The sequence below is a fragment of the Malania oleifera genome, chromosome 11 (assembly GCF_029873635.1).
Source record: "Malania oleifera isolate guangnan ecotype guangnan chromosome 11, ASM2987363v1, whole genome shotgun sequence".
Taxonomy (NCBI): domain Eukaryota; kingdom Viridiplantae; phylum Streptophyta; class Magnoliopsida; order Santalales; family Ximeniaceae; genus Malania; species Malania oleifera.
The window spans coordinates 7,457,078-7,482,232 of record NC_080427.1 but is presented as its reverse complement, the minus strand read 5'-3'; the positions used below and the strand labels follow the sequence as shown (position 1 = coordinate 7,482,232).

Genomic DNA, 25,155 nt, shown 5'->3' with positions numbered 1-25,155 from the left:
TGAAGGAAGAACTCATTTTTATTCAAGATTGTTGTATTCTTATCATCCAAAATTGTACAACTGAAATGAAACAGATCCCACATGATATTCAAAAAAATGTCAATCTGCGTATAAGAAATTTCATTTCTGAATGACAAAGGTCCTTTAAATTTTAGATTTCAAATTTTACCCAACTAAATTCAATAAACCAAATGCATGAATCAAAGTGGGATGTTCCTCCAACAATCCCTTTCTAATGCCCCTACTTCTAATTGCCGATTCCCAATTAACTGTAGCTTATCCCCAGGCTAGTAAATCTATTACCTATTTCTTCCCCTCTCTCTTCTATGGTGAAGAAGGAATTGTGATGATAGGGATGGTGATCGAGGATCACAAAAGCATCCATTTAAACATGTATGAAATTGGGAGGTCAAAAGAGGAAATGGTTGTCATGATCTTCGCCAGAAAGCAATGCTAGAAGATGAAAAGCTGTTAGCATTTAAAATTTAGAGATTTCAAGCCCGAGTCTGAAATGTTACCACCAAATCATCATTCTGGAATCTTTGGTTAGGTGTATCATTGCACACATCATGCGAATCTGTTCTACAATGAGGTAGAAATGTAGAATCGAATCTCCATCACCTGATCCATGGGAACCACTTGTTAATATGTGCTGTTCATGGTAAACAACCTCAAAACATCATTAAAATCATTATTTAAAGTCAATGTTAGGTGCATCTGAAGCGTCACCAGAGAGAAGCTTCTCTAGGTCTTAAACCCCTCTTGGGAACTATTTGAGATGAGGAGAAAATAAATGAGCAGCCACTAAAGAGTAAAGAGACAAGAAAACGAGCAGAAAGAAACTGGGCTACCTGAAGCTTCACGAGAGTGAGGCTTATCTAGGTCTGAACCCCTTTCCGGAAGCATCTATGATGAGGAAATGGGAAATGGACAACCTATAAAGACTAAAACAAAACATGAAAACAAATAGAAAGAAAATCCAGACTAACAACCAAAAGACATATTATCCTCCTAAACTGGATGGGTGTCCAGTCTCGTGTCAGACTCATTTTTAATTTGAAAAGGAGTAACTAAAAAAATAAATTAAAATCCCTTAAATTGACCCTCAGGGACTTGATTACTGCAGGTTGATCAACCACTAATTTCAGCTAAATTCAAGCCAAGAACTTGCATCCTGGTCCTCAATGATATGCAATGTGCAAAATTTAAGGCATTCTATGATAAGGGGCTGACTAAGTTCTGAGTGCAACAACCTAAGAACTTGCAGACAACCTCATATCCAAGACAGGTTTGAGAAATTAGAATAGAGGAAAAACTCAAAATATTCAAACAACAGGCAAGGAGTGAGTTTGTATACCTCAAATACAGAAAAATTCAACACTAAAAGCTGAGAGATATGTTAAAGAATTTAAGCAATGTAGAAATAATTTCAGTATCAGAAATAAGTGAGATACATGAAACAGTTTGGCATGAAGCAAATAAGTTTGAGCAAGTGCCAGATTTGACCTGTTACATATGGACGGTGCACTCCATCCATGAGGCTTTATCAACGGATTCTTCGGTAATGAGCACAAAAAATTTAAGTAATTGCTCCTTTCAAGCTCTGACCCACATAAATACAAACTGCTGCCTAACCATGCCCAACCATAGCGATCAACCAAATGATGGGAAATATCAAACCGGGAGAAAATCATGCTTTGTAGGAATACAAGCTGCTTTTGAAGAAAACTACACATAAAGAAGGATAATAGGGAGGTTGCAAGCCGAAACACTGGCCAGAATCCTATCCAGATGAAGTATTTATAGCTGTCTTTGAATGTTTATCATTAGAATGAGCATCTTTCACAGCCTTACTATCAACATTGATGACAATATTACCCATTCCAACCTCCATGGCCTCCCTCCCATCTTTTTCCTTCTTTTCCTTCTCGGAATCCACAGATTGTGTTTGAACAGAAGGCATTGAAGGCTCTAAAAGGCGAGGACCAGAATCGATCCAAGGATGAAGAAGGCATTGCGCTGCTGTAGGCCGTTTCTCAGGGACAAAATCAAGGATGGGAACCAGGAAGTCGGCCATGTCATTGGCATCATGCTCGTTGAAATCATACTTCTCTATAAGTACCTTATTCAGGGGCCAGAAACGCAACCGACGGATGTGCCGTAAGTCTCCATGTCTATTGAAGAAGCCCCGAGAATAACGGCCACCTAAGGCAATCTGAGGATAATAGTGAGCATATTGAATATTAAAAACACGTAGATTATAAAGTCAGTGGATATCCATGAAGGTAGCAAAGGTGATGCTCTCACCTTTCGTGGCATCATTCCAAGAAGCTCCATCATCAATGCCAAGTGATCCTATAAACAGAAAAGAAGGCCCTCACTGGTCAACATTGCTTGAAACTTGCAGCAGTTATTTACAAGTTGTCAGTACAATAGAAGCAGCTAAAAAAATCCAAATCCACCCTATTTTCCAGTGCCAATAAAATTCATAATTACAAACCATTCACATTCCTCCTCTTAGACTCTGATTTGGAGGGAAAAGCAAAGACTGAATAATGGCCATGATGTTATGCAAGTCATAAATGCCTATGACCAATTGACCATAAACCATAAATGTGAAGACAAGTGCAACTAATTGCAGGCTCCTACTCTGATTTGCCATGAACAGAAAAAGAAGAAAAACTGCCCCAATCTGTTGGAGTCTGCTTTTATTCACCAGCAAAAAACAACTCATCCTAACCAGTATCATACCACCCAGAATCTTAACATGGGTAGAAAGAACAAAAACGAAGAAAATGAACAATAAATATTGGGAATGGAATTAGCCATGCAAAAGGTGTTCATGTTAACAAAGCTAAGATTAATCATAATTACCCAGTATTGGTTTAACGAATCCTTGTTTGTCTTTCACATGAGAACAGAAACAAAATGGCACTAAAAGGAACTCCTCAACTTGTAATTCTATGCCAACCTATCACAATTGTCCTCATGAAAATTTACATGCATTACTTCCAGGATCACATGTTAAAATTAGACATGCATGTTATTCACATATGCAATTAAAACATGTCAGCATACAAACATAATTAAAATCACATAATCCCATCATTAAGTAATGAAATAATTTGAAACTAAAGTGTTTCCATCACATAAATACAAAGAAATGTGAATTTGCTAAAGAGCCAACCAAATGGAGATGCAGACATCATATTTGACTACAAAGAACCTAGAGGGGACCACACTTATTAATCATTTGACTACACAAAGACTCTAGAGGCTAAATAATCTAGGTAAGTTTGGTGTCCTCCCAAAAGAAAAATCAATTTCAACTTTAGACCACTCTTATTTTATGTACTTCCATTTTTTGGTCATTATCCTCTATAATAACTGCATCACAGTATTTTATGTACTTCTATTTTTTGGTCATTATCCTCTATAATAACTATATCACAATATTTTAGTACAGTTTTTACTTATTTTCTAACATTTAAATAACACCATATACCTCAAAACAGCTGCGGATAACAGATTGTGCATTCCCATGGCTAGCCCAAATGGCAGGAGCAAGATATAGATCAATGAGAATAACAGATAAGAAGCTGGGCAGAACTGATTTGCAGAACCCAGATAGGTATAAAATAAACAGCAGATTCTACAGGCATATTTCCCATTAAATTTAACAGTATATCAAAAAGTTATTAATAAAAAAACCTACTGAGCAAATCAATGCCATTATTCGTCACTGAATTGCCATCCGCTAGATGAACTGCCATATTCCGATCATTAAATCTCAATTTTCATGCCAACAGAACAGCATTATTATTATCTGACTGGTTTTCACAACCTTTCTTGGCATCCCATTTTCCCCATAAAACAGTTTACTTGAAACCAAGGTCTTAAATTTCGATTTCGACTCAAATTTCAAAGCTCTAAAAGTACGAGAATTTTGACTGAAATTTCGATTTTGATGTCAACTTTGATTTTGATTTGAAAAAATAACGGAAATTAGTAGTAAAGCATGGAATTCTTTGTGAAACTTTTAAAATGGTTAACAAACATAATAATATAAATTTTACGACTAATATATTATAAATTAAATACATCTATGCTTTGTATGAGGTGGAAAAGTTGTAAAATGGTATTGTATCAAACATATTTGTAAGATTATATACATTAAACATATTCTGTTAATACAAATGAAATTCATAAATCATTTAAATATTATTTATTATACAAATAATAATAATTTAGACATAAATGGTTAAATAAAATGTTACTGTAAGTTTATTTTTTCATATAATTTCAAAAGCATTTGTAATAATCTTTTGTTTCGATAAAATAAAGTAAGATAGAAATTTCACTTCACTCTTAAATTTCTCATTTGAATTTTAACGAAACTTCATCGTATAGTTAAAATTTTGACAAGTTTCACTAAAATTTCGAAATTTCAATAAATTTGGATGATTCATTGAGATTTCAACGGAAATTATGCAAGACTGAAATCGACTGCCATTTCGATTTCAAGGGTGACGGAAATCAGAAATTTCGACAATTTCGTGGAAATTTAAGACCATGCTTGAAACATACTGCTCCATTCCACTCAACTAAGACTATAATGTCACTGCTGTTTGTTAATAACAATACATGCTTTATGAACTCTGAGTGCAGGGTCAGTATTTTAGACATTTAAGATGACAGTTAATATTGACCAAGTTTTTCAAAATTTTCGCAAACTTGGAACTTTCTCACACCAAAAGAAGAGAGAGAGAGAGAGAGAGAAAGAGAGAGAGAACTAGTGTGCAAAAATGGGTGAACCAGAGGTCAGAAAAGCCCGTGCCCCCACACAAACTTTGATATGGTTACACAAATCCTTTCTCAGTCATTACGCACTATCTAGGGTCATGTCCTTCAGTTCATCATATATCAAAAACTCATTTTGCACCATGCTTAATTAAAGCACAAGATGACATCTTTGTTAATGCAAAAGCATAGGTTTCATAATTTCATTCCAATGATAATAAACTATTTTGGACTAAAAATATTTGAGTTTGAGGTGAGTTCTTATAGGTTTCATTCAAATGGAAACAGGTGAGCTTGAAACCTGAAGACTTTAGTGTGTATTTATTTTATTTTGAATCAGTCAAGTAGATGATAAATTCAAGCACCATACTTATTTTTTTAATAGAAAAATAAATTTGTTAACAAGGGAGAAGAGTGACAAAACTGAGGACCAGGAGTCATCAAGAAAATTAAAGAAAAAGATATACTAAAATAAAATCAACAAAAGAAAAAACTAAACACAAACTAAGAAGCTCCTTCTTAATCCCTTTCCATCATTGATAGTAGAACATTTCAAATTTGTTAGCTCATGTTGACCTTTTCTTTCCCATTTGTGCTGCATTTACCACCATCCAAAGCCTCATTTCCTTCCGGATCTGACAACTATAAACCTATTTCATGCAACAATTGCTGAGTTTGAATATCCTTCTTTTCAATTTCTACTCTAGAACCAGAGTCGGAAAATTACCATTCCTAAGATGACCACTCGCTGCACTGTTCCCTTAGGATGAGTGTGTTTTTCTGGTTTGGCTTGGCTTGGCTCGGCTAGGCTAGGCAAGGCAGACACTCTTAGACTATGTTTGGTGCAACAAAGGTGTGGGGTAGGATGGCCAAGAGGGATAACCTTGGCCCATTTAGATGGTGTAAAGCTCGCTGGTCCCTCCCCATGGGCTGAGGACAAGACTGTCCTTCGCTTTTTTTTTTTTTTTTGGTTATATTATTCTTTTCATTAACAGTTTTTGTGTCTTTTAAATGATTAGCCCATCCTTTATACATGAAGTGGGATAACTATCATAGCCAGTTCAGTCCAGTCCAATCCCATAAACCTTAGCCACCATCATCCTCAGAAACAGAAGCATTTTCCAAACCTTCAAGTGGAATTGCCGACGCATGACAAATATCACCAAGTATATCAGAATCTGAAACATAACCATGTTGTTCATGAAATTTATCCAATAACAAGCAAAATCACTCCCAGAATAACTCACATTATCACACTAATCATCCCATTTCTTTTTCACTTCTCTTCTCTTATGATTCCATCCTAATCCTAATCCTTCATATTTCCAGAAGTAAAAAATTTACAGTAACTGTTCCCTTTAAAGAATCAGCCAACCAAATATCAGACTTAAGTTGAATCCCATGTACAAATTTTCCTTTCCAACACCCTCCTGCGTTGCAACCCAATAAACATATGCTTTAGTAGACCCATCCAGAGCAGACTTTTTTCAACCATCAAAAATATTATTTTCACCATTATAACCCTCTTTATTTTAAATATGCCATGCTTCCACAACCACCACTTCCCACATTATTACTCCCCTTACTCATTGAAAATTGAGCAGTGGACAACACCACCTCATGAACACTGTTCTAACATATTGTCCAGATTTACTAGCCAAATCAGACAAACGACCCCATACAGCAACCTTAGTCAACTGCATAGCATCCATCCAGAGCCATTTGTCTGATTGTGGAGAGGAACTCAAGGTGATTATCAGCTGTGTGGGAAGGAGACACAAACAAACCACTATATGAACCCTCCTCCAATCATACATGGGCCAATCCATTACTCACAGAAACCTTCTTTATGTTGGCCCTGAACCAAGAAGCTTTGACCTGCTTTCATTCTACACCTCTCCAGAAATGGGCCATAACACTTCACCAGCTGAATTAAATCAATTAGAACTTTTAAAGCAAATCCCTCCCTCTTGCAGCAAGCCCATAATTCAATTGCCCATATGTCCACTGAGCATTAGCCCACTACTTGTATGCCCAACCCACTGCTTAGACCAACCTATCCATTGACCCCAAACTCTTCAGAACTAACAGCCCAGCAAAGGTCACTGGCCAATCCTCCAACATCATCCTCTTCAAAGACTCAAACACAGTAAACCCTAAATCCGATTTATGCCTAATCATAGTCGCTGCATTCTCTCCTCAATCACCATGACCTGCTGTTAGACCCTCCACAGAGCTGACAACATTATCTTAACCAATTGATATATTTTCCATGCTCTCATCTTCTTTACAACACCATGCCATCATCGAGTCTCCTTCCCAGATCCACAACCAGCTTTAGTGTATCACATAACAAGCTCCAACTCCTGCCCATAGTTGTGAAATCAAGAATCGAATTCCAATTTTGGGAATTGAGAATGGAGAATCGAATCTAATTGAAAGATTCAGTACAAATTTCCAAAATCAATTCCAAATGACATGCATTTATTGATATATAAACAAGAAATAAAATGGTAATATACATTTAAATTTTGACAATAAAAACATCATATTTCATGTGTATGCTTTCTTTAAACAAATGAAAAGTAAGGGAATGAGTCAAGAAATATTAATAAAGAATGAACTTTATGCTGTTTAAGGGAAGGAATCAAGAAAAATAATAAAAAACTGAATTTTTAACGCCTATCAGCAATCAAAAAATAATAATATTTCTTGCTTATTCATTCTCAGAATAAAAAATAGAAAAACAAAAAAAAAAATTGATAATAATTGAATAAACTACTAAAAAAACCAACTTTTGAATCTGAAAACAATGAAACATGAGGACCACCTTAGCTGATGAGTGTTCTGCCCCTTCTCAATGGCAGAAGACTATACCCCTCCAAAAGTGATGAATGGTTTTGTGAAGGCAACGTAAGACCTTAAATTCTATTTTATCTTCCTTTTTAGCACAAAAGTAATGTAAACAACGAATTGAAGGTAATCGTGCAAAAAATAAAAGCAATAAAAAATTTTTGTTTTTAGGATTTTAAACTTGTTGGGTTGTCATGATATGATAGGTTCAGAATTGTGTGAATTGATAGATTCTGATTGATTTGTTAGATTCACGAGATGAATCGACAGATTTGGCAATGATTCAGTCATTTTTAGATTCACTACTTAAGATTCGAATCGATTTGGTGTGGAATTGATACAAATCGTACGAACTGAATCGTGAATCGTAAGATTCTAACTATGCTCCTGCCATTCAATTCCCCCTCCCCCGACCACACCTCCCCACCACCCCCCCCCCCCCCCCTCATCCCAAAAAAAAAAAAAAAATTTGATACCCTTTCCCATTAAACCTGAATCCAATTTCAAGAAGTTGATCCACCCAAGTGGATCAACCTCTATTAGTCAACACTCGGTTACTCGTCAAGGTTGGATAGGCTTTAGCAAGTTTTTCACTCAGCGGAAGGATCCCCAACGAATATTTTGGGTGCAGCAGGATTCAGGTTTGAAATTCTAGAAGTCAGATCTAATTTAAATTACAAATTTATTTTTGGGTAAATGTTGCTGTTGTGGAAGATTGATTGAGAAGAGATGACAGAGCCTGAGGCAGAGGCTGCAATACAAGGTGATTTAGGTTAAAATCGTGAACCCTACGAGCTTAAGTGAAAATTCATAGAAAACCTTGTCAAACCGACAGCCATGGCAATTTGAGTTGAAACTGCAAACCTTGTCAAAATATTCACAGCCATGTAGGCCTAGAGTTTCCTCCGATACTGCTTGATGTAGGACCAATGTCCAGCAACTCTACTTATTAATTCCCCAACCAGTTGATTTCATCATCCCAAATAAATTTTTCAGTTGTAGCCCCATGGGCTGTTCACTCGTATGATCCTAGTTCGATCTGCAACCAGCATATTACAACGGTCTCCCTCAAGCATTTGTCAAAATTTGGGTTCTTCTATTGGATAAGAAAAATATATATATTAACAGAGTGCAAACAAAAGTGCACTGAGAAGAGAACAAAATGTCCTCCTACAAGCAAGAACAAAAATTAAAATAGAGTTACAATAAAGCTGCTCCCCAATCTCTTTGTAGGTTGGACAGCAACATCCCCCTAAAAAACTTGAATGAACCTAAAAAAGAATCCAAAAAAAGCTACTCCATCCCATAACAAGAGAGGAGAGGTAATTCTTTTCTTTCTAATTGGGTGAGAATGATGCAGCATTCAAACAAGACCTACTCTAGTTTCCTGATTTTTATTATATTTTCATTTCAATTATTTAGGGTTATATCTTCAAGATCCCAGGATATTATTATTTAGGAAGCAAGATTCTAGGTATCATCTAGAAAACTAGTATTTTGGCTTTACTTTATTAGGTTCCTTATCTTCCCAAGCATTGTAAGCCTATATATTAGGATTAGATCTTCAAGATTCTACATTATTATCAATTAGGAAACTAATAGTTTGACTTAATTAGTTCCTTATCTTCCGAGCATTGTAAGCCTATAAATAGCCCCAAGGGTTGTTTTTATCGAGAGCAGAAATTGATAATTAAAGTTGCTGGACATTGGTACTGCATTAAGTGGTATCAGAGAAGACTCTTATCTGACAGGCAGTCAGTGTTTTGACAGGGTTCACAATTTCCACTCCAATTGCCACCACTGCCAGTGTTTGACAGGGTTGTAAATGAGTTTTCACTTTAAACTTGTAGAGTTCATGACTTCAACTTATATCCCCTTGTGCTACTGTCTCCACCATATTCAGTCAATCCATCTCTCACAACAGCACACCCAAAAATGTGTACATTGCAAATCAGATCTGATTTCTTGAATATCATATCTTATCGTGCAGTCTAATACCCAGAAGATTCATTGGGAATCCTTTCGATGAATCAAACCCTTAATGGAACCTATTCAAGCTGACAAATTGAAGACCTTCAATCGTCTTTGTCAACTAACAAAGGTCAATCATTGCTACCACCGTCAGATCAAACACAAGGAGTTTCCGTAACTGTTCTTGGAAACTTCACTGGACCTTCTTCATCATCAGAAGCAAACTGCACCAATTGTCGACCCCATCCTTACTGACAGCCACAGTTCCAAGCTTAGTTCATTGTTGCCAGTGCCTAAATCACCACTTAACATTTGTCTATTGGGTCTCCACTGCCATCGTTCATCCATGTGTTCATCATTGAAAGCGATCCTCCTTCTATTTGAAGAAGAAAAGTTTGAAACCCTGCATGTTCACTCAAAAGGATAACTGTAAAAGACTTGGTTCCATCAGTCCAACCAAACCAAACAGGTCCAGCAAACTGACTGAACTGGACCAAACCACTCAAACAGCACGTTTCAAAAAATAAACAAGACGAAAAAGAGACATGATGCTTGAACTGGTCTTCGAGAAACAGATTCTAAGATGAGCAAAGATTGACTCTATGCTTTGCTCTATATCAAATTTATCAATTATCAACTCTAACTATGGTGATTAAAAGAAAGTCCTCCCCTTCAGCTCATTTAAGATAATTGAGGATGCTACTATTGAAATTGAACAACCACTACATAAAACAGTGAATGCCACACATTTGGAGCCAGAGCAGTTGGCTTCATCATCCTTGATAAATTTGTTAGTTACACCCCCACACACTGTTCACTCATACAATCTTATTTCTATCTGCAGCCAGAATATTAAATTGGACTCCCTCAAGCATGATCAGACTTTGGGTTCTTTGTCTTCAGATTTTTAAATTCGAGATCAAATTTTTTCTAATTGGGGACAAATTATGCATATGCAAAATAGAGCTATTTTAGTTTCCTAATTTTTATTGTATTTTCGTTACCTTTTTTGATGATATTTTTATTATGGCCATATTTTAAAGATTTTAGGATTTAATTATTTAGGAATCAAAATTCTAAGGTATTAGAGTATTACCATTTAGCGAACTAGTACTCTGGCATAGTTAAGATTCTCAGATAGATTCCTTCTTTTCCAAACAATATAAGCCTAGATATTAGGATTAGTGTATACTTTATTTACTGATCCAAAAAAAAAAAGTGATTTAAAACTAGTATTGGCTTAAATAGTTTCCCTATATTTCAAGCATTGTAAGTGATGCAGGAGCAGCATCAAGGATCTGCAGCCATGAGAGAATGTAGGAGAGGAGAAGGGAGGAAGAAGGAAGATGGAAGAGAGAAGATACAAGGGAAAAAATCACACATTCAATTCAATTCAAATTCATAAACAACTACTTACGACATGACTTTCATACACTATGAGAAAGTCTCTAACACATGAAATTACATATATACCCCTAAAACAACAAGATATTACAAACACACCCCTAAAATACACAATTTTAGAAACATGCCCTCAAATACACTAAAACACACAATTAACTACTAACTAAACCCAACAATCCCCTAACCCAATTCTTCTTAATTATTCTACAAGGAGGATCTTCCCGAGGTTTGCTTCTTGGCTTACATCAAATCTCCCCTTGTTTGAAAAAAAATTGGGCTTGAATTTTGTAATGTTGGAGGATCAAAAACAAGAAGCAAACTTGCACTCATCAAAATCCAGCACTTGAGAGATACAAGAAACCATGATCCTTCAGCAGCATCATAGACTTGAATTGAGAGTCGACATCAATAAACACATTGAAAATGACAAACTCAAAAATAAGAATGTTTGGAAGACTTTGGATGTCTTCAAACACGTTCATATCCTTGTTGTAAATAACTCTGACTGATTCTTTGTCTTGGTTGGTTGGTAGAGAAGGCTCCAAAATGATCTTCTTGCTATTGTAGTGGAGGACGTGTTCTCATATCCTTGAGTTCTATAACCAAGGAATACATGGCCAATATTCATGGGTACGATATCACAGCAAACATTATCAAAATAGTCACCCATTTCGATAGGAATTGAACATCTTTCACAAGCATGTACAATAGAGTTATCACCCAAGGTAGAAATTGGGGGAATCACCTTGACTAGGGAAGAGGATTTTAGAAAAGGTATTTGTGGTTTTTATAAAGATCTTTACGCTAAACTTGAGATTTAGAGACCTACAGTGGATGGCACCAATTTCATATCTCTTAGTTCCTACATTGCAAGGTGGCTTGAGAGATCCTTTGATGAAGTAGAAGTCCTCCAAGCTATTAAAAATTGCAACAGGGATAAACTGTCTAGACTAGATGGTTTCTCCTTGGCCTTCTTTCAAAATGGAGCCTTCTCTAGCATGACATTTTAAACGTGTTTGAGGAGTTTCACAAATCAAGAAAATTGGTCGGTTGCATCAATACCACCTTTGCCACTCTTGTTCTAAAGAAAGTTGGGGCAGTTGATATCTCATATTTCCACCCTATTAGCTTGGTGGGAGGCATTTATAAAATCATTGCCAAAGTCCTAGCCGAGAGGTTAAAGAAAGCAATACCGAAAGTCATTGGTCAGTATCAGCATGCTTTTGTGGCTGGAAGATAGATTATGGATGTTGCATTTATTGCTAATGAGGTGGTGGAAGCATATTTGAATAAGGGAAAACGGGGAATTGTGTACAAACAGGATATGGAGAAAAAATTTGATCATGTCAATTGGAACTTCCTTCTTTATCTCCTCAGGAAAATAACCTTAAGGGAGCGAGAGCTCTAGCACAATTGGACTGCTCAATGCATCAAAACTCCAAGCTTCTCAGTGCTCATAAATGGTTGCCTTTCTAATTTGTTGCACTCCTCGAGAGACTTAAGACAAGGAGATCCCTTGTCCGCTTTTTTGTTTATTTTGGTTATGGAGGTGCTTAGCCTCATGCTGATGAAAGCTACTAAAGGAGGAATCTTTAGAGGTCTCAAGGTGGGAAGAAATGAAAGGCTTACAATGTTTCTCATCTCCTTTTCGTAAATGATACTATCACTTTTTGTAAAGATGATCCCCTTCATATCCTCAACCTTCGATGCATTTTGTTAGAGTTTAAGGTTGTCTCGGGCTTGAAAATGAACCTTGGTAAAAGTGAGCTCATTCCAATTGGAGATAACATGAGGGGGACCTTCCTTGCTAGACTTTTGGGTTGCAAGATGGGATTCTTTTCTACTAATTACCTCGGTCTCCCTCTCAGGCTCAAATTCAAAGACAAAGGACTCTGGGACCCCATTATTGAGAAGTTTGAAAGGAAATTGGCAGGATGGGAAAGAAATTTTTTTATCAAAAAAAGACAAACTCACCCTTATCAGGACCACTTTGACAAATCTTCCAATCTCCTTCATGTCCTTTCTTCCCTCACCAACTTCAGTTGGTAGGAGATTGGAGAGAACTCAGAGAAGATTTCTTTACGGAAGCTTAGGAAGCTTAGGGGAGGAATTTAAGTATAAGCTTGTTAGATGGAGAGTAGTTGAACAACCCATACATTTGGGAGGTTTGGGGCTAAAATACCTCCTCACTTTCAACTAAACCCTCCTCGGGACGTGGTCATGGAGGCTCATGAAGGAGAAAAACCACTTTTGGTGGGATGTTATTGTTTCTAAATATAGGCTCGAGGTCAATGGTTGGACAGCACACAATAATAGGGGACCCTATGGAGTGTGAGTTTGGAAATTCATCAGAAAAGGATGGGATGTTTTTTTCCAAATTGTGAGATTTCAAGTAGGAAATGGGACCAATATTTACTTCTAGCATGATGTGTAGCATAAGAACAGTAATCTTAGAGTTGTCTCTCCTTCCATTTATAGCTTCGCTTGTGACAAAAATGCCCTTATCTGTCATCATCTCCCAATCATTGAGCAAGGAATTTTCTAGAATATTCCTTTTACTAGGAATGTGCAAGATTGGGAACTTCTTGCACTCTTTGACTTACATAGAAATCTCTATAATTTCCATCACCAAAACATCCCCAACGAAAAAAAATGGGCTTGGACAAAAATGGTGTTTTCACTATTAAATCTTTCTACAAGAAGCTTTCCTCGATTGGAACAAATTGCAACAACTCCCCTTGGATTCATATTTGGAGGACAGCAGCCCCTTCAAACGTTGCCTTTTTGTTTGGGAGTCCACACAAAGAAATATTTTAACCCTTGACAATCTGTATAAAAGGGGGCTGACAGTCACAAATATGTGTTTTCTTTGTATGGCTGATGCAGAATCAGTCAACCACAATCTTCTCCACTGCCCCTGGACAAGGAACTTAAGGAATATGGTTTTATCCTTGACTGGACAGCAGTGGGTTACGGCAAATTCAGGAGGGGAGATTTGGGCTTGGAAAGGCATATGAGTCACCAAGGAGGAGCGAAAGGCTTTGAACCTCATCCCTCATGCTATCGTTTGGTGTGCTTGGAAAGAAAGAAATAAGAGAGCCTTCAAAGATACAAGTACTCTGCTTCAGATTTGCAAGGAGCAGTGGAATGCTTTTGTTTCCAGCTGGTTTAGTAGGCAAATTGTTAATAATCTTAATGTAATCCTTGATGTTTGTGACATTCTACAGAGTGGTTGGTGTTTCAAACCACGGGATGACATCCACTCTACAGAAAGTGTGTGTGTATTTCATAAGGCTTTGGATGGACTTCCAGATGAAGTTGCTACAAATGACTCCATTTCTAGAAACATTGTTCATAGAACTTCCATCAATAATGAATTTGTACTTTATCTCCCCAAACTTAAGAAAGATATGGAATGGTTTGATATTATGCCCAAAGTGTGACGAGACATTCCTTTTCCCAATAAGCTTTCACCTTGTTGCTGGATATATAAATATATATACTACAACTATATATCTCCAAAAGCCTTAACACAATTTGACCACAAGCCTTACTACCAATTCTCCAAAACTATCTTCAATTCACCTTTGATCTTGAGTGTTTTGCAGAAATGAAACAAATTCACTTTGAAAATAAACAAAATGCAGCAACAAAACCTGATTTTTGATGCTGGCGACAATTTCGAGTTTTGCATCAAATTATCACACTTGCTTGCAAAAAGATACACAATCAAAATATCATGATGCAGATCAAAATATCATAGAAGAAACCCAAAATATCGAGGCTGGATCAATTTCTCACAAGTCTGGAAATTGTAGGCTTTCTTGGAAAATTTTCTCATGCAAGTCACCGGTGCACGAGGCAATAAGTCGCCAGAAAAAAATCCTAGGAAACTAGGGATTTAAGAGGACCAACTTGATTTCAAAACATGCCCGTTGACGGTTGATTTCAAAACCCGAATTTCCAGACAAGATTTCACAACACGGCCCACACCATCAAGACAAGACATCCTGACACACTATCTCCTAAAGTTTCATCATCGTCCAATCCCCAGAGAAGCTCCATGTGCTGGCTGAAAAATTTCCAGCAGTTGGTCCTCTTCAATCCCTAGTTTCCTAGGATTTTTTCCTCGAAATCTTGGGTTGGTGATGATGAAGGACCGTGATAGAAAGCATTTCTAGCATTTTGTATCAAATTATCAAGCTTGCATGCAAAATATCAAATCCACAATCAAAATATCATGCCACAGATCGAAATATCATGGAAGAAACCCAAAATATTGTGGCAGGATTAATTTCTCGCAAAACTGGCAATTGCAGGCTTTTTCTGGAAAATTTTCTCATACATGTCGTCGGCGCATGAGGAACAAAAGTCACCAGTAGTAGGGGTGAGCATAATTTGGGTTTAACTGAATTAACCGACCGAGTTCGGTCGGTTTGGTTTGGTTGGTGAGTTTATAGGATAATTTTGGGTATTCGGTTTCGGTTTGGGTCTGGGGAATTTTAATTCAGTTAACCAAATTACCCAAATTACTAATTAATTAAAAATTAAATATAAATGAGTAATATTAAATATAACTGATATATTATCATGGTTTTACATCGCGGTAGCGGGTAGCGCAACGTAACGGTAATGAATGTAACGGGAAGCAGGAGTAGCAGATGTTATATAACGGGAAGCAGGTGTAACAGCCGTGAATTTTTTTGAAGCACGCACAACCTTGTGCATATTAGCATACTTGCGTGTTTTAAGCTTTTAGCCCTTCTTAGAAAGAGTTTTAGTGTATTTTGGATCCTTTAGTTCGTGTAACTAAGTTATTTGGTAAGGGCAACAAGTTTACATTTGTTTTAAACCACCATTGATAGAAAAATTACGTGTGTGTGCATATTTATACTTCTCATTGTTCTTATCTGTGACAAATTCTTATGTGTGCTAAATTAATTAATAAAAAAAAATACATTATACACTCCATTAATCTATTAGACACATAAGACATACGAATAATACAAATATAAAATAGCTAGAAAAGAAAGAAGGTTGAAGTTGAAAAATATAGAACATAAATATCACAATACTGATATTATCAAAATAAAATATTTTCCTAACAAGTTAGTATTTTCAAATTGTTAATTAATGCATCTATTGTTAGTATTTAAAGAAATAGTAAATTTTGTATCATTGCCATCCTCATTACTTTTCCCCCTCTTGCCACTAGGTATATTGAGAATGATATATGAAAGAGAGAAAAAGTGAGAAGATAAAGTAAAAAATAAAATATTTTTTTGGTGTAACAGTCCTGTAGTGGTTACGTAACAGCCATAGCAGCCTTTACGTAATGGTCGCGGTCCGTAACGGCTGATACGGATGTGATTTTTCTTCCCACCGATTTCGCGGTGTGCAACGGTATCAATAACCCAAAAAACCGCTACGCAATGGTGTTACGTAATGGTCGCAGCCTTTATTTAAAACCATGTATATTATATATTATATAATTGTTCAATTTTCTTAATTTATTTATTAAATCAATGTCATTCTCCTAATTCAGCTCTTACAATTAAAAGAAAGGGTAAACATTAATTTTTATAATTAATTTTAAAATTTGCAATCATAAATTTTTTTTATAATTAATTTTAAATTATTTCGATCAAATTCAGCTAACCGAATTACCCAGAAAGTTGGTTTGGTCGGGTACAGTTCGGTTACAACACCTAATTCGGTCGGTTCGGTTAGAGATTATTGCTAACCAAAAATTTCAGTTAATTCGGATAATCAACCGAATTTGGCCGAACTGATCATTTGCACACCCCTAACCAGCAGTGACTTTCCAGCAATGAAATTTGAGGAGAAGATAGATCAGGCAATGTGTATTGCAATGGTGTTGGTCGTGTGCAGAAAGAATCCCACGAAACTAGGGACTTCGCGGGCAGACAGCTGGAAATTTTTCAAATCAAGGGGCATGGCTGTAATTTTCAAGAAGTTGCAGGTGTTTTTTTTTTCATCACAATCTAGGATTGGTGATGATGAAGAACAGGGATAGAAAGTTAGAAATAGAGAGATGGAAAGAATTAAGAAAGAGAAGAAGAAGAAGAAGAAGAAGGAGAGAGAGCTACAGGAAAGAATTAGAAATAAGAGGGGAAGGGAAGAGAATAACAGAGAGATCAGAATGCCACTGGGCAGCAGGGGAGTAGGGAAAGAACAGGATATCAGAACAGAGAAAGAAGGAAAATGATAATGAAGAAGAAGGGAGGAGGAAGAAGAAGAATAACTGGAAGGAAAATGGGGGACTGAGAATAGAAGAATGGAGATCGTCATTGGCTCTGATACCAAATGATGCAGGGGCAGCATCAAGGATCTGCAGCCATGAAAGAATGTGGGAGAGAAGGGAAGAAGAAGAAGGAAAAGGGAAGAGAGGAAAGACAAGATACAAAGGGGAAAATCACACATGATTCAATTCAAATTCATCAATAACTACTTACAACATGGCTTCCACACACTTATAAGAAAGCTTACACATGAAATTACACATATACCCCTAAAACAACATGAAATTACAAACACACCCCTAAAATACACAAATATTATAAGCAAGCCCCCAAATACACTTAATCCTACTAATTAAACTAAACACAATTAATTTATTAACTAAACCCAAGAATCCTTTGACCCAATTCTTCTTAATTATTCTCCAACAAGGATTTTCCCAAGGTCTTGCTTCTTACAGACATCAATAAGCCTATAAAATCCCTTAGTTTTTCTTGAGATTGGAATGGATTGAAGTTGTTGGACGTTGGTCATACATCATGTATTCACATTTCACACCCTGAATGTAAAGGCAAAATGAACGCATGGTTCTGTGCCTTAGATCCTTGGGTATTCATTCAGGTTTCAACTTGTGGAGCCACCATCAAAATTCAGCATGCTCTAGAAGTCACACATTAGGGAACAAAAAGGGTTAAACTTCCAGGTCAACATACTTGTCCATGAATATGAAATGTTTGAAATGAGATCACAAGAAAATATTAGACTTACGATTCACAAGACTTACAAATATAATTAATGAATATACCAAATACAAACCTACGAGTAGGTGGGAATCATGGGATGAAGTTGAGACATGTATATGCACCCTAAAAGCAAGGTCAATGAACACACTGTTTTATGTCTTAGACCATAGTGAATTCTATCAGGTGTCAACTTGTGGAACTGCCATTGGGAATCTCCAAAAGTCAAGCATGAGAGATAAAGCTAAATTTTATAGGGTCAACATGCTTGTCCATGAATATGAAATTTTTAAAATGAGACAACAAGAAAACATTAGAGACATGTTTATAAGATTTACCAATATTATACATGGGTAAAAACCTCTTGGTGAATCTTGTACCAACTTCGAACTTGTACAGAAAATTCGTAGGGTTATCGGACTCTTGGGAAGCCAAGGCACTGAGGCAGCAATAATTCAAGAGGCCAAGCGCTTAGAAGTACTAACATTGAATGAACTAATTAAGTCCTTGCTTGCATATGAAATGGAAACAAAGGTCACAAAAATGATGGTGAGGAAAATGCAGATACTGGTAACAAAAACGATGAAGATTTTTCATCACAAGAAAGTTTAAAAGATTCCTCTAAAGGAATTCCAAGGAGAGGAAAGAAGCTAATCATTTGCTATCAATGCAAGAAGCCCAAGCATATTTGAACGGAAAGGAAGAGGTAGTGAAGGAAAGTGGGACTTCATCTACTGCATCATCATCAAGTAAAGGAGTCCCAACTGTTTGGTATGGTGACACTGGATAGCCATAACAGAGGTCACAAAAGGTGTGATATCCTGTCACAAAGAGGCAAGATCAGTCCCTAACCATCCAACCGAAATACGATGGCACCGATGCTATCATATATACCATCAAAAGCTCCATGTTGTACACCAGCCTCCTCTGCATGTCCCACTCATCCTCACTCTCATCCTCTTCTTCCTGAAAAGCACCTCCGGAATTTCATTCGATTCACATTATCGTAATCAATCGGTATTGAATGTTAGAGCTCATGCCCATAAGTGAATCAAAAAAGTGTCTGAAGATGGTGGTGATAAACATACAGTAAGTAAAAAAAAACAAAAAAAAGGTGATTTGTCTCCAAGTCTTTAGGTAACATCATTCATGTAGTGTAAAATAATATGGTCTATATTTACCTTTAGTCCCTCTCTCATAAACCAATAATTTGGCCTGAAAGTTGGTCATAGCATTAAAACGCCTGGCCTTAGGAAGAACTGTTATGGGCAAAGATTTTTCCAACTTCATTTTAGGCGGCAATGGGACAATCTTTCCTCTATAGCCAATCCTAAGATAAATTTGTTGCTTGAAAAACGTAGATGGAACAAATAGGCCAGAGGGTTATGGCAGTACAGGATGTCAACATCCTCTCCGCTAGCCATGTCAGAAATATTGTACTTATCCAGGGTGATCCTCAAATCACACACAATAAAGGAGATGGACTGACAATCACCAAAAATTTTTAAATTTGAGTAAAATTTTCAAATGAGAGTAGAGCTAACATACTCCTTAAGATCCAAGAAAATTTACCATCTGTCATTATGAAAAGCTTCCAAAAAAAAAAAGACATCAGAAGCAGCAAGTTCAGTAATGTTTATCAAGCAACCATTTGCAAGAGTTCAGTTTTTGAACATTGAGCATCTATCAGGAACAGCATCATGCAGTGGAGACAAATCAGACCTTTGTCATACGCTTGGAGGAATACCATTTTTTCCATTTCCATTTGGCGGCTTGCACATTACTTGTTTAGCTCCTCGCCAGTGCTTAAAAAGGCCATGATTCCAAGAAAACAAACAGATATTTGATACAAAATCTCCCATAAAAGATGGACGAAGAATGTGTGTTTGGAGGAGAATATGAACAAGATGAGTTTGGAGGATGAGGATCAGAAAAAATGAGTGTTTAGGGACATTCACACGTTGCAACCCCCCCCCCCCCCCCCCCCAAAAAAAAAAAAAAGCAGTTGCCAGCAATGACCAATTGACTGACCCACAACCCAGTCAGCCAGCTGTGTCAGAAAAAGGGAGCTAAAAATTGAAAATATTATATATATATATATATATATATATGAAAAAAAATACAAAGTATAAAACATTGAAATCCATGTAGTTTCACCTCAATCCCATGAACCTTGAACCTATCTAGTACACAATTAGGGAAAAACTCCAAGCCTCCAAAGTTCAATCTAAGAATCTAGTATAAGAATTTTGACTAGCACGCAAACATTATATTAGTTTGTGACCAACAATTGACCTTAACCGTATCCCTATTATAGTAAATTTTGATTTAACAATGTACACTTAGATAAATAAAACAAACAAAAAATGGAAACTAAGCTTGCAATTATTGGAAAATTAAACCAAATCTTCAATCACACAATGTCATGGTTCACATTTTAACAATAAACCCACTGTCTTTTTGGCTTCAACAACAGAAAATCTGAGTACCAAAAAATATAGATTTAGACTATATATAAAGTATGAATAGTATAAACCATTTTGTAGGCAAAATATCCATATCCTTATCTTTTAAAAAATAAAATAAAATATTCAAAAAGGAATTAAGTTTAACAACGGAATATAAGGCTTGGATTTGGAATTGTGCAGATCTGAACAACATTTTATAGAAAATTGTGTTAGTTTTGTCCAAATCCACACAAATTCAAACCTAAATCTTCAAACTCAAGATCCTAACCATGGTGCCATAGCATTTAGTTTAAATAGGTTAAGATTCGTACTTGAGAAATATTATGCATGACTTCAATTTGCTTCTTATATCAGCAGAAAGGGAATTTGTTTCTATTGTTAAGCATTAATCAAATTTTTATAGTTACAAATTTTCAACAAGTTATTAATAATTTGTATATTCAAAATATACGAATATCACTATTTAATAACTTCCAATGCAAAATTCCAAATTCAAAAAAAGAATAACAAATATACAAACGCGAGACAGTTTAACCTTAATTAAACAAGGCATAAGCCTTTTGGAAACTTCATTTTAAATTTAAAAAAAAAAAAAAAAGGCCTCCCCGGGCCATAAGGCTCCCCACTTCGCGAGGGTAAGGGGAGGGTCATCACAGTGTATGTAGTCATACCCCTACTTTTATGTAGAGAGGCTGTTTCCTTGGACTCGAACCCATGACCAACCAGTCACAAAGGAGCAACCTTACCGTTGATCCAAGGCCCGCCCTCATTTTTAAATATAAAATATAAATAATTACATATAAGTAGAAAAAATAGGGAAATTAGTAAATCACCAAATAATATTTGAAAAAAAAATAAAAATGAATTGTAAACTACTTGTTAACAAAGTTCACATATCGATTTCAACTAAAAAATTTTGAGACTTCAAAAGCATTAAATTTCATTTGAAATTTAGATGTCAATGTCAATTTCAATATTGATTTTTTAAAATGGTGAAAATTAGAAGTAAAGCATGAAATTTTTATGAAACCACAGAAATTGTTAATAGATATAATAATACAAGATCTAGAACTGATAAAATGCATCAATTACAGAAGTGTGTAAGGTGCAACAATTACAATACAATTAACATAGTAAACATATTCAGCAATATGAATGATATTAACAAATCAGTTTAGATATTAGTTATCATGTAAAAATAACTAAACTTAGACTTTAAAGGTTTTTTTTTTTTTTTAAATAGTAGTTAATATCTAAGTTCAATTTTGGGGTAAATTTTCAAAAATCTAAAAGTTAGTATTCATATCCTTCTTGATGAAAAGATTTATTAAGAGAAATATTTCAATTTTTGGGTCTTAAATCTCAAATTTCAATTTTAATAATACTTCGTTCCATAGTCAAATTTTCACAAATTCACTAAAATATTTCAATTCATGGAAAATTTTATGGAACTTTTACTGCCATTACAATTTTGAGAATGGTGGAAGCAAAAATTGCGACAAAAAAGGGGCTTAAACATCTAAATATACCAATATGGATAAGGCTGAGTTGTGTTTGCACATTATTATCGACCAGACAAAAACACTATGAAGGTTTTATCTTGTGACTATGAGAGATTTTAGTAATTGGCTGTTAGCTGCGCAACATAGCAAGCTTCAACTAAGTTTTTAAAACCCTAAAAACATCTATAACATGCATCAGTCAATCTTTAAACAGAAACATTTCCATAGACAAGCTTCCATCCAGTTTTTTTCCTAAGCTTTATGTTAGGTTAATATTTTTAAATCTAATAATTTTATTACACACTTGCAATCACTCACATGCAAAACTAACAATAATACATAATTATAAACAATGACAAACATGTTTTAAAAAAGTTCTGTAACATTTAATAGTTAAAATACACCCATACCTCATCCCTATCAAAGTTGTCACCACTGTGAGGATCAAATAGAACATCACCAGTTGCCAGCTCAAAACAAATGCAAGCAAAGGACCAAAGATCCGCTGAAGTAGAATATTTAGATCCAAGGATAACCTCTGGACATCTATATTGCCTTGTCTGTATATCATTTGTGAACTGTTTATAAGTCCAACAGGCGTTCCCAAAATCAACCAATTTGCACTTAAGTTCAACAGATGCTAACAGCTGCTGCCTTCTCAAACGACTTCCCTTCCTACCCTGAATTCCCTGCCCAGTACTCTTTGGTCCACAGGCATCTGCCAGTCTATTTATACCACCAGAACTATTTGACTGGCCTTCCAGAGATCCCACATTTGAGTTTGTATTCAAGGAATGCTCCACTGATGTTTCAGCATTTTGCTCAGTTTCTGCAGAAACTTCCTTCCCCACACAACCCTGAGCTGCTCGCTTAGCTTTTCTTCGAATCTTTTTCTTCTGATTCTTAGTCAAATCCCCATTTGAAGTCCTAATCTCTTTTGCAATCCCAGACTCAAACAAAGACTTATCCTTGCCACTCGGAAGAATAAGAGGTGTACCAGAATTTTTAGGATCCTTACACGGGTCTATCGTGGAAGTTAGCAAAATATTTTCAGGCTTCAAATCAGTATGTATGATAGAGAGTTGTCTGTGCAAGTAATCCAAACCCACCAAAACATGGAAGCAAATCTGTTTAACCATATGCATAGGCATCCCATGATAACCTGTATACTTTATAAGCGTCAAAAGATTATCTCCCAGGTACTCAAAAACCATACAAATGTGTTGTCCATTTGGACCTGAATGCTTAAAATGATCCAAAAGCTTCACTACACACTTTTTATCATCTGGGTCACCCTCTGCTATCTGCTGCAGTATAGTTATTTCATCCATGGCTGCCTCAGTGTAATGCTGAGCACTCTTTTGAACTTTTAAAGCTACATATCGCTGCAATGTTGATAAATGAAATTTTAAAATAGAATAAGAAAATCATTTCACCACTGCTCCTTTAATTGTGTTTAACAAACTGAAATTCCAAATTGTACATTTTTGCTCATCATTTTCAATCCAAGAACACTAGAACCCTCACTAGACTGAGATTAATACTCCATTATTAAAGGGTTCCAAAATAATTCATAAACAAAAGTGTAAAGCATAATATCTAGGATTAAATGCCTAATGGCCATTGACTATAACCTAATATACAGTATGCACTATGCAGGAGTGGAATGGTTTTCGAGTGGAATGAAATAAAAATTTATATGATAAAAATGTAAAATTATAAAGGCAAATTCCATTCCATTGTTGTGCACCAAAAAAATATTATGTCAACGTGGCCACCAAACTTTAGTTGGCTTTATATAGCTATTATTGTTTGGTTAGTCTCCAGATTAACCCCAACTGTCTAGTTTCTTGCCCTCACATATGTTTTTCTCATTAACAAAATACAATGTACCACCTCAACCGCTAGGGACGTAAATAAGGACAGATTATCTCAAACCAAGGACAAAGATGAAATGGGTTTTCAGCAAGGTTATGGTTACATTTGGTTTGCAGAAGAATAGAATGATTATAATAGAATAATTTGATGGTTACAGAAAGAAAAAAAAAAAGTGTTACTACCACAAGTAAATAACCACCAAAAATTTTTACAAATCCATGACAAATAATAGACAAGTATTATTCCAAATTTTGTCATGGTATGCCTACTTATTTTCTATTCCATGCTAAACGCAATGGCGACTTCTTTCTAAATTCTTACTGAGCATATACAATTCTCATTAAATTCTTACGCCATTTCATCTTATTCCTATGAATAATTATTCTGCAAACTAACCACTGGGAGGCAGAGAGAGAGTGAAAACATCATGTATCTGCACTAATATGAGCACAAAAGAACCCATGGAAACTACAATTTTTCCAAACGCCAAATAATAGTGGATCAACGAAGACATAAGATGAGAAATGATGAGATAGAAATAGAAAGGGAGTTGGGGGAACTTACGGACTTGAGGGTGTCCCAAGCGAGCCAGACAGTAGAGAAATGACCCCAACCGAGCTTGGACTGCACCACATAAGCGCCGCTCTTGAAGGTGTCCCCTACTCGAACCGCGTGGTACCCTCCCCGCCGGTAGTCCTCCGTCCCCTCATTCTCCGACGTACAATCATCGCTGCTCTCGGTCGAATCCTCCTCCGCATCCTCCTCCTCCTCCTTCACCACCGCGGCCTCCTCCTCCCTCAGATTCCGATTCTCCTCCATTCTCAGCGATCCAACAGACGCCGACCACACCGTTCGATCAGATTATTCCAACGAATTGATCCTCCTCCTCCTCCTCCTCCTCCTCCAATCTCTTCACTTTAAACAAAGAAAAATAAAGTGTATCCAAAGCTATCAGCTAATCAACAAGAGCACAAGCTGATTAGGGCTTTCGTGCAGATCGTTTTCCCCTGAAATTTAAGGTCTTTCTGAGCTTTGATTTCTGTGAAATGCGCGTGAAATCTAGAAGAGAGAGAGAGAGAGAGAGAGAGAGAGAGAGAGGATATTTCTGCCTCTTTTCTGTACTTGTGTTTCACACTTTTGTCACCGGTGACTTGGTTGTTCTTCCATAATGAGTGAAGTGAGCTTGAGTGGGTCGGAAGCTGCGAATAAGTACTGAAGGGGGCCGCCAGAGAAGAACGTGCGCTGCCGCGTCTTACCGCCACACGGCTCTTGTGGGAC

General features: G+C 36.3%; 1 protein-coding gene across 3 annotated transcripts; it reads right to left on the bottom strand.

Annotated features, from left to right (window-relative positions):
• LOC131168296 (uncharacterized) lies at positions 1-25,155 on the bottom strand. 3 transcript variants are annotated; one of them, XR_009140278.1, is made up of 6 exons: positions 24,442-25,155; positions 22,410-23,384; positions 2,308-2,355; positions 1,507-2,215; positions 852-935; positions 1-621 (listed from the first exon to the last, which is right to left on the bottom strand). XR_009140278.1 is itself a non-coding variant. In XM_058127621.1 (4 exons), the coding sequence occupies exons 1-4, from the start codon at positions 24,694-24,696 to the stop codon at positions 1,784-1,786; spliced, it is 1,710 nt and encodes a 569-aa protein (XP_057983604.1). In that variant the 5' UTR covers positions 24,697-25,155; the 3' UTR covers positions 1,290-1,783. The 3 variants fall into 3 exon arrangements, 1 of the variants encoding a protein (XP_057983604.1); XR_009140277.1 differs by lacking the exon at positions 852-935; XM_058127621.1 differs by lacking the exons at positions 1-621; positions 852-935 and having other exon boundaries at positions 1,290-2,215.

Coding starts and splice junctions, on each gene's coding strand:
- LOC131168296 (XM_058127621.1), bottom strand. CDS start 24,696: ATGGAGGAGAATCGGAATCTGAGGGAGGAGGAGGCCGCGGTGGTGAAG. Junction 23,385..24,441: donor CTTGGGACACCCTCAAGTCC/GTAAGTTCCCCC, acceptor TCAACATTGCAG/CGATATGTAGCTTTAAAAGT. Junction 2,356..22,409: donor ACAACTTTGATAGGGATGAG/GTATGGGTGTAT, acceptor TTCTGTTTATAG/GATCACTTGGCATTGATGAT.